The sequence below is a fragment of the Nelusetta ayraudi genome, unplaced genomic scaffold (genome assembly GCF_046127955.1).
Source record: "Nelusetta ayraudi isolate G7.1 ecotype Tasmania unplaced genomic scaffold, CSIRO-AGI_Nayr_v1 ptg000059l, whole genome shotgun sequence".
In the NCBI taxonomy this organism is placed as follows: domain Eukaryota; kingdom Metazoa; phylum Chordata; class Actinopteri; order Tetraodontiformes; family Monacanthidae; genus Nelusetta; species Nelusetta ayraudi.
This window is the reverse complement of record NW_027466109.1, coordinates 3,463,423-3,472,500: the sequence shown is the minus strand read 5'-3', so window position 1 is coordinate 3,472,500 and position 9,078 is coordinate 3,463,423. Positions and strand designations below refer to the sequence as shown.

General features: G+C 47.6%; 1 protein-coding gene across 1 annotated transcript in view; it reads left to right on the top strand.

Annotated features, from left to right (window-relative positions):
- tmem59l (transmembrane protein 59-like) overlaps positions 1-8,055 on the top strand; it is a 9,092-nt gene extending 1,037 nt beyond the window's left edge. The window contains exons 2-8 of the mRNA XM_076039432.1: positions 666-771; positions 1,461-1,555; positions 1,676-1,828; positions 5,668-5,773; positions 5,855-5,969; positions 6,193-6,310; positions 6,400-8,055. Coding sequence (XP_075895547.1) covers positions 666-771; positions 1,461-1,555; positions 1,676-1,828; positions 5,668-5,773; positions 5,855-5,969; positions 6,193-6,310; positions 6,400-6,558 — 852 coding nt within the window. The 3' untranslated portion in view covers positions 6,559-8,055. The remainder of the gene's footprint in view (positions 1-665; positions 772-1,460; positions 1,556-1,675; positions 1,829-5,667; positions 5,774-5,854; positions 5,970-6,192; positions 6,311-6,399) is intronic.
- The last annotated feature ends 1,023 nt before the right edge of the window (positions 8,056-9,078 follow it).

The window sequence follows — 9,078 nt, the reverse complement described above, 5'->3', positions numbered from 1 at the left end:
GGCGGCAGGAACAGAGCTGCAGCGCGGCTCTCAGTCACCTGCTCCGGATGGTGGGGAATGAAAAAAATAAAAAAATAAAATAAATAATGGGCATCTTACATCAGACCTTTACGCCGAGTGAAGGCTTGTTACACCAGGTTGAATCACAAGGCGCCTTCCAGACCGTCTCTATTCCCATGATCTTAGTCAAACGACCCTCCTTTCTCCCTAAGAAACAGAAGGGGGATAAAATAAAACGATGGAATATTTGAAAACAAACCGAGGCGGTCTCCCTCTCGCCTGCACCTTGAGCGGCCACCAGGGGGTGCAGTTTCCTCCTCCTCCTCCTCCTTCCTGCATCCTAAGCTTGAATTGAGCCATTATGACAGGAGGAAGTTGCAGAGACGTGCACCCCCACTGGCCCATCTCCCCTCCCCAAATGTTGAAGCGAGTTGAGGCCATTATCGTCCCTCCGCCCTGTTTTTCACCTCCCAGCGGCCAAAGTGTTTGTGGCAGGCGGTAAACACAGGCGCCGCAGCGAGTCATTAGGCCATGCCAGGGCCCATCTCTGTCACATTTACCAAACAGGGTTATGCCGAGTTTATCCAAGAGTGCTGGCGACATGTCTAATTCTGCTGCTGCTCCCCTCTTCTACTTCCTGCCCCCCCCCCCTCCACCTTCCCCAGGACTCCATCATGAACGCCTGCTACCGCGGCTGCCGCCTGTACTCCATCTGCCAGTTTGTCAACGGCAACGCCGGCTTCAACACCAGCCGGGAGGAGTGTCAGGGAGGTGAGTCACAGTGCACGCCGTCTGTGACACGTGTCGCACACCGCACCGACCAACCCTTTAATTCTCGGGGGTGGGGGGCTCCGAAACGAGTGGCGTCGGAATACGATTAAATGTCTCTGGCATCACCTCACGGTGCAGCAGCAGCAAGTAGTGCAGCCTCAGCTTTTTCACTCTTCCCTCCGTCTCCTCGCATTTTTTGTCTGGGGCACCAGAGGGAGCTGCTTCTTTGAGGCCCTCTCCTGAGAAAAAAAAACAAAAAAGAAAAATAAACGGAAAATGATGTGGAATTCAGTGGTTTTGTTTCACCCACATGCTCTCCTGCTGCCACTGCTGGAAACACCTCTTGACGCTGCTAAGCTTCACAGAATGTGCAGGATCAGTGGGTGTTTTCTCAGGCTGTTAGGGCCCGTTTGCAAGTGGCGTATTGGAAATCGATGGCGTGATTTGCCATCCAGATGGCAGATGCGCCCTCCCTCGCCCCTCAGTGTCAATAACGGCAGCGTGGACTGAATCACCTCTGCAGAGGAGCCGACACAAAATCTTCGTCCCGCACCTGACTTCCTCTGCTCCACTGCCCACCCTGACAGGAGGAGGAGAAGGAGGAGAAGCCTCCTCCTTCTCCTCCTCCTGTCTTTATCCTCCATATTTTCCTTCCCCCTCTCATCATGCGTGCTGTCCCCCCCACCCAGCCTGCCAGGAGGCGTACGCCAAGCTGCTGGAGCAGGAGGCCTGCAGCACCGGCTGTGCCAGTCAGCCCTCGGAGCCTGAGATCAAGAGGAGGAAGGTGAGAAAGACGTCTGAATTTTAATGTCCCCGCTAAGAACAGAATGCGTGCAAGTGTGTTTGTGTGTGTCTGACTGTGTGAGTTTCGTCCTCCTCTTCTTCGGTCCCTCTCTCCGGGCAGCTGCGAGCCATGACTCTCCGCCCCAAGCCCCCCTCGGTGATGGAGGCCATGTCCAGCTGGTGTAACGACATTGTCAGCTCGGCCCAGAGCTTCATCTCCTCCACCTGGACCTTCTACCTGCAGGCCGACGACGGCAAGGTTGTGGTGTTTCAGGTAAGAGGCAACCGCGTGTGGGCTCCTCCAAAATGTAACGTATTACTATCTGTGGAATTTGCGACAAGGATTTTGTTGACAAGCATTGGATTCAGCATGTGCCTTTGTGTTTCTCAAATACTCAAATACTCAAATACATACCTGGGTGTTCATCTTAAGCAATTAGAAACGTGAGAGGAGTGGGTCTGCTTGGTTCTGCAGCAGCTCAGACTATTGATCTGCTCACAGTTCTGTCATTTGACTCTGATGTCACAGCTCAAATGAAAAAAATCATTTAAAAAAAAAAAAATGGATTTATCTTTTTTTGCCGTACGTTGATGGAAGATGGAATTCAATTTTGCACACTGGGCCTTTAAACTCACCCCGTCCCCTAAATAACAGCAGTTTGTAAACAACACTGAACTCCACGTGAACTCACTTTCCTCACTTTAACGGCTCGCTGAGTCGGGACAAAGGACGATTTATCAAATAAATACCTCAGAACCCTTTTTGCATGTCATGATTTTTTATTGGAAGGGTCTTACGCACAGAAGTGGACCTTCATGGATTATTGGAGGCCGCCCACGCTTCATCGTGGAGATGCATGTGAATTCCGCCCTCTGTATGTTCGCGCCGCCGCTGAAGACTTTGGTCGGCTGCCAAGAACACCTCGCTGCTGCCTTTTTTTTTTCTCTCTCTCTTTTTTTTTTTTTAGTCGGTGCATCTGTGAAGGTTGAGTGGGCAAGGGCACACGCACGGCGAGGTGGTTGGATTTATTCGTTTTAGCACTTTAATTGTTTATAAATGTCCTTTTAAATCATGTCACATGCCCCTTGGCGCCATGCATATTTGATCACGCTGGCGGGGCAGGCGGCGGTCAGCCCCGCCTCAGGACGGAAACACTCTGCCGGGTTTTAAAGTGGATGTGACAATTAAATATTTCCGCGTCGCGTCTGGAAATGTCTGCAACCGAATCTCTAAAAAAAAAATGAAACTCCTGTCGGTTTACAGAACATAAACGCAGTGTGAATGATTTTCACCTCTGGTAGTGTCAGTTCAAGAGCCACTTGCTGAATTTTGCATTTCTTGTATAAATGGCAAATACACACTGTACATTTTGCAACCCCTGAGAAAGTACGTAAGCTCTCTTTCAGAGGGTTCTCGACTCCAACCACCCTGACATCCAGTCTATAAAAAGATCCAGTGTGTGTGTAACCACCAGCCAACCAGCCATATCCTCAGAATGTTCAAATCCAGCCTGAAAAACCTGCGTCCCTCCTGGGGTTTCCCCCCCCCCTGTTTTTGGATATTGTGACTTTGATGGCATTTTTAGCTGCCTAATGAAAGGCTTCGGCAGGAAATGATAGTGTTGCTGCACAAAAGGCAGCGTTAGAAGCCAGCTTTCGCTCATCGGCGCGCTGACCTCAAGCGCGGAGGGAGACGCTGCAAGTCAGAGCTCAGGAAAGTGCCAACATGTCTCTTGGACTGTGTGATGGATGTCTGGGCCGCGGCGCCGAGGGGAAGCCGAGGCCCCCCTGGGGGGGCTGCCAGGGGACGGAGACGGAGAGACTGTGTTCAGTGGGCAGCTGGAAAAGAGCCACGACTTGACAGGCTGACTGTCGAAAACAACCACAACAGCGAAAAAATAAAGTCCACAAAGGAGAAGGAGGGCTGACTCTGCACACGGCGCAGATTAGGCTGGTAGCGGCGCAACAAACAAACACAAACAGGCCACGGCCGTCGCTCAGGCTTGTGTGTTTGTGAGATGTCAAGCTGCGACCATGACTAGTTGTGTTAAGCTGGGGGTCGGTGTGAGACGACTAGCGACGGCTCAGCTCTCAGTCCAGATTAAAGGGGTTAAAAGGGAGAGTTATCGAGGCAAACGATAATGATAATGATAATATATGGTGGTATTAAATATTAATCTTGCACACAGTGGCGCCGGTAAATCACACTCCTTGCCAACATCCAACACAATGCGTTTTCAGTCTGTCTTTGAATTCATATTCACCAGCCTCCTTTAAAGCCTTGAAAACTACAGAATGATAAGACAGAGAAGAACTACAGGAAGTGACTGTGTCAGCAACAGAAGTCGCTCCAACGCTACACAGGAGCCTGTTTTTTCAGACCCTGCTGGCGTTTTTCACATTGTGAGGTGAACAGATATTGGCACCGAAGGCTTTTTCTGCACTGGAGAAGGTGTTTTTGCTTCAATCCTCAATGGCTGAGTTGCCACACCAACCAACAGACACCAGCAGAGCACCAACAGGAGGCCCTGAGCTGAAGCTACATGTTTCAGGAAACACATCGTTGTCTGAGATCAGACTTTTTGTAATTACAGTTTTTCATGTAAAAAGAAAAAAAAAATCCGATAGAAACAGTTTGAGAGTGAAATGAGTTGATGAAAGACTCCCTCCAGGGACGTTTACTCTGGGCTTTCGTCAAATCCCAGGACAAACGTCCTCTTTCTTTCTGTGGCACTCATTGTGCCTTAAAAACTGTTATCTCAGAGGAAGAAGCATGTACTTAAATTGACGTCAGCGTGTTTTTCTCCGCTCGGTTTACTCATCCTGCTAAACGTGAACGCGAAGCACAGTTTGCCTTTTCCGTCTCCCGTGTTTGTCCTGTTGACAGATTCCACGAAAAAGTCCAAACTGTCCTCTTTATCCCCGATTTGTCCACTGTGTCTGTCACTTTTTCTGAAAAAAAAACCCAAAAAGGCAAAAAAAAAAAAAAAACACGCCCGGCAGCTCAATTTTAAGCTGGTGTCTGTCAGACAGGAGAGAGCGGTGCATTTATTTGGAGATTATTCTTTTTTTCCCCAGCTGTGGATTAATACATGTTGGTTGCAGCAGTGAGTATTTGTGGTGTGGATTTATTAAAAGTGTCCGTGTTCGTATTAGCGGAGACGCACGTCAATCAGCGCGGCACTGCGGTTCACATGTGACGAGTTAAGGTTGTTAAAATTGTTATTTTGCGGTTTATCCCTTTATTCCCCTTTGACTTTTCTTCTTTTTCCAGGTTGTTATTCATCCCTTCATTCAACCCACTCCCCCCCCCTCCCACTGGATAATGAATGACAGATGCGAGTCGGGCCCTGTTCTTTTCTGGTTCTGACGTTCAGATCTCTGCAGTAACCCCTCCAAACCCCCAACGCCCCCCACCTCCCACACACGCACACACACACACACACACACACACTCAGGGCCGTTACGTTTCACCACATCCCCCCCAAAAATCTCTCACTGCCATTCATCTGGTTCCACTCTGTCTGAAAACCGAGGGGCCGTGAAGCCGGTCGTTATGTGTGTGTTCTTTTCCTTCCGTCAGGATGATTTTTTCAGGGGAGCCAACGTCCAGCCAAGTGATGGAAAGCTAACGACATGGCGCAAAACAAACCAGCTGCTTCGCTGAATTTGCTGACGGGAAATAAGTTGATGCGTGCTTTTTATTTATTTAATGCGTGAGGGCCGCGCTCGGTGGTGTCAACCATGCGGCTGCGAGGTCGAGTGTCCTGTGGGCTTGGTGTGTGTGTGTGTGTTGCTGCTGATGCCAGCAGTGGTATTGTTCTAAATCTAAGCGAATACAGCTGCCGATGCAGTGGAGGCAGGGTCAGCCGCGGGGAAGCAAAATCTTCTTTTAATGAGTTCTCGAGGGGGGAACTGGGAACGCTGAGGACGAACTGTGTGAAAACATTTAGCGAAAACCACGTTTTTATTATTATTATTATTATTATTAACTTTTGTTCTGGTGTCAGTTTAAATGATTTTGATGTGGAAACATTATATTATTAGACAGAATAACACATCTCTCACCCTCTGTGCTGACAGTTGTGTGTCTTGTGTGCCGCTGCTCCCCAGAGCCAGCCGGAGATGGAGTACTCTCTGCCGGAGCTGCAGGCGCCGCGCTTCAGCGTGGCCGACAAACCCTGGCCGCAGGTCCACTCTCACACCCAGAGACCCCACGGTGGGAAACTCACAAGCACGTCGTCGAACGCATTCAGGGGAAGAAGGCGGCGTTAGCAAACGTGTCTCCCTCTCCTTGCAGGTGTGAGGGGCCGCGGTGAGAGGGGGGCCGCCAAAGCTGGAGGGAAAGGAAAACACCCGGTTCAACACGCAGAGGACACCACGACGGAGCACGACTTCCTGGGCTGCATGTCCAGGTGGGTGGAGTTTCCCTCAGCAAGACTCGCTTTGATTACCGAAATTGACCCAAATTAATTAAAAAAAAAAGAAGAAAAGAAAAAAAAATTAAAGGTCTTTTTTACAGATCTGATTCCAGTCCATTAACTTTTTTTACAATGAATCATCGAGAAACCACCAGAAAAATGGCCTCATTAGCCCTGTGTTTGCAGTCATCATTTGTCTCTCCTTGTCCCTCTGCAGACGTTCAGGACTTCCTCGCTGGATTCTGGCAGCCTGCCTCTTCCTGTCCATCATGGTGATGCTGTGGCTGAGCTGTGCCAGCCTGGTCACGGCACCGGAGCAGCACGTAAAGACGCAGGTAGCCCCGAAAAAACCAAGCAGACCGGAAATAAACTGGAAATCAACTTGGAAGGCTCACCTGTTCCCTCTGTTTTGTGTCTTTTCCAGCTGAGCATCAACGGAGACAAAGAGTTCCTGGACAACACCCACAAAGTCAACCCCTTCCACCTGAGCCCCGTGATCGCTGTCACTGTCAAGCAGTCGGAGGATAGCCAGGAGGTCGGCCCGCTGCCGCTCAAAGTCGACCTCAGCAAGACCTGCGTTTAAGACAAAAAAAAACGGCCAACAGGGGGAGCTGCTGTCTTGCTTTCGAGTGTAACTGCAAATGAAATTCTTGTTGACCTGTTGGTGGTGGTTAGAGGTGAAGGTGGACTGTATGCAGTCACTGGGATTTTTTTTTTTTTAACACATTTTTTTTGCGTGCATGGCACTCACCTATCATTTAGAGTCATGACAGAGAAACATTTAGCTGGGTTTTGTTGCTCCGATGGCACTTTTCTTCACTTGTACAGTCCACATTCCTCCTGGTCCATCTGGCTCATCACACCTGAGCACAAAAAAAGGCAGGATGAACGTCTCGTCTCGTTTATTTTGCCCGTGTCAGTCTCGGACATCAACGCTGAAGTACGTTTGAGTTTTAATGTTGACACAGAGTTTGGACGAGCTGATAGGTCACACGGAGGGTGTGGGTGATTGTCACCCCGGAGCGAAGGACAGACCGATGGAACATGTGTTGCTCAAAGTTTAGAGTTTCTTTACGCGTCAGTTGTCTTCGCTGTTTGATCAAATCTACGAAATAGCCTGAAAATTGTGTGTGTGTGTGTGTGTGTGTGTGTGTGTGTGTGTGTGTGTGTGTGTGTGTGTGTGTGTGTTTACCCCAAGCGACTCACGCTCACGTTTGCGTTGTTTTTTTCAGAACAAATATTGACAGAGAGAAAAACAATAGGCTGAAGGTAAAACCCATCCTTTGTTCGTGTGTTTCTGTATTTATTTAGGATCAAACTGTTAGCATCATTGAAGTGCCATGTACAGTTAATCCTCATGCAAAAAGAAATGTAATTGCTGTATGTAAAATACATTTTACGCCGATTTAGACAGAGACACGTAGAGACGAGATTCTTACTGTATTATTATGAATATAACCATATTACCGCTCTTATATCACTCCCAGAGTTCCTCGCTGTTATATATATTAATATATATACGTGCCACGTGCTTTCTGATCGCTGATATTTTGTATGTCCAATAGGATCACACACACACACACCGGAGGATGGCCTCTGTGGCAGTGTGCAACGTCCTCCGCTGGCGACTTGCACAGTCCCAGAGTAGAGCTTCCTCTCGGTGCGTTTGATGTTTCCTGTGACGCTCTCTTTTCATACCGGCTGTGTAGACAGTTAAAAAGCGTGCATGCAAGTGATGCTTCAATAGTTAACCCCGACCGCCTGGCCCGTGGCCAGACCTTCGCCTCTGTAGATTCGTGACTCTCTTATTTTCCCCCTCTTTCTCTTTATGTCAGCTGACTGTTTACTGTATAGGCTGAAACAGGATGTGAGAACAACCATCGTCAGCATTCCTCATGACTGGCAGGGCGAACTTGTTATTAAAAAGCCATTCAGTCGATATTTGTTCCAATAACGCTGTATCACACAAATCGCACAGTACATGGGTTTCCAGCTGTATTGTTTCCTTTTTACCGGTCTTGTTTATTTCCAATGAAACGACGCCATATAGCAAAAATAAAGTGTTTTCATTGTAAATGAGTGATAGGCGTGGTCGTTTCTCTACTGGCACGACAGGAGAAAGAACACTTTAAAGAGGTGGTTTCCATTTTACACTGTATAAATGCGTTTCAGATGTGTGTGTGGAAAGAAAACACACACATCAGAAAGAAACAACACAAAAACAAACATGAAGCCAGGACACATGTTGCAGCCAGAGCGACTGAATAAACAGTTTAATTTCCCAAAAAGCAACCTTGTACGTACTGTGGCCTACAAGTACGTACTCCCACAAGAGGGCGCTGCACTAAAGTAGGGCAGTTTACACTTGTAATAAAGAGAGATAACCACAAGGTGGAAGCACTGCTCTACCACGAGAAAAAGGCTGATCACAGAGGCGTTTCACCTGCTCTTAATGTTCTCATCAGCGCCTGCTGCTGAGACTCGTTAAACTCAGGTGACTCGAACTAAGCTCGCATTTACCATATACTAAACGCTTCAGAAATCTTGTCTCTTGTTATATAATTGGAAAAATCAAATGTAATGCATGATAATTTCTTTTGGTGATTATAGTCAAGAGAGACCTATCTGTATCAATATTTGGGATTTTTATTTTAGTATAAAATATCAGATATCAAAAATGAAAGAATGCTTTTGTTGACTGTTGAGAGAATGAGCAGGGTAGCTTTCAACTAATTTCACACTCTGGACAGAGGTAAACCAGCACTTAACTTCTCACGCATGGCAAGTTTACATTTAGTCTGACCTTGAAAGTGCGATCCGATGCGTTTGTGCTCTTTTCTGACACTGAATATGGCACTTAGCTGTGTCACAGACAGAAACATTTACCCTTGCAGCATCAAACATGCAACGCCTTCAAAGCTGTGATTTACCAAATTAAAGAGGTGAGGAAATAAGTCCTGAAATGCAGACATTTGTTTCTGCTTCTCAGGTATTTCTTTTTCTTTATTTTTTTTTTTAAAAGACCTTACACAGTGAATGAATAATCAAAGACAACACGGCAGGGGCCTTAAAACACAACACAACAGTGCATGTGTCCAGTAAA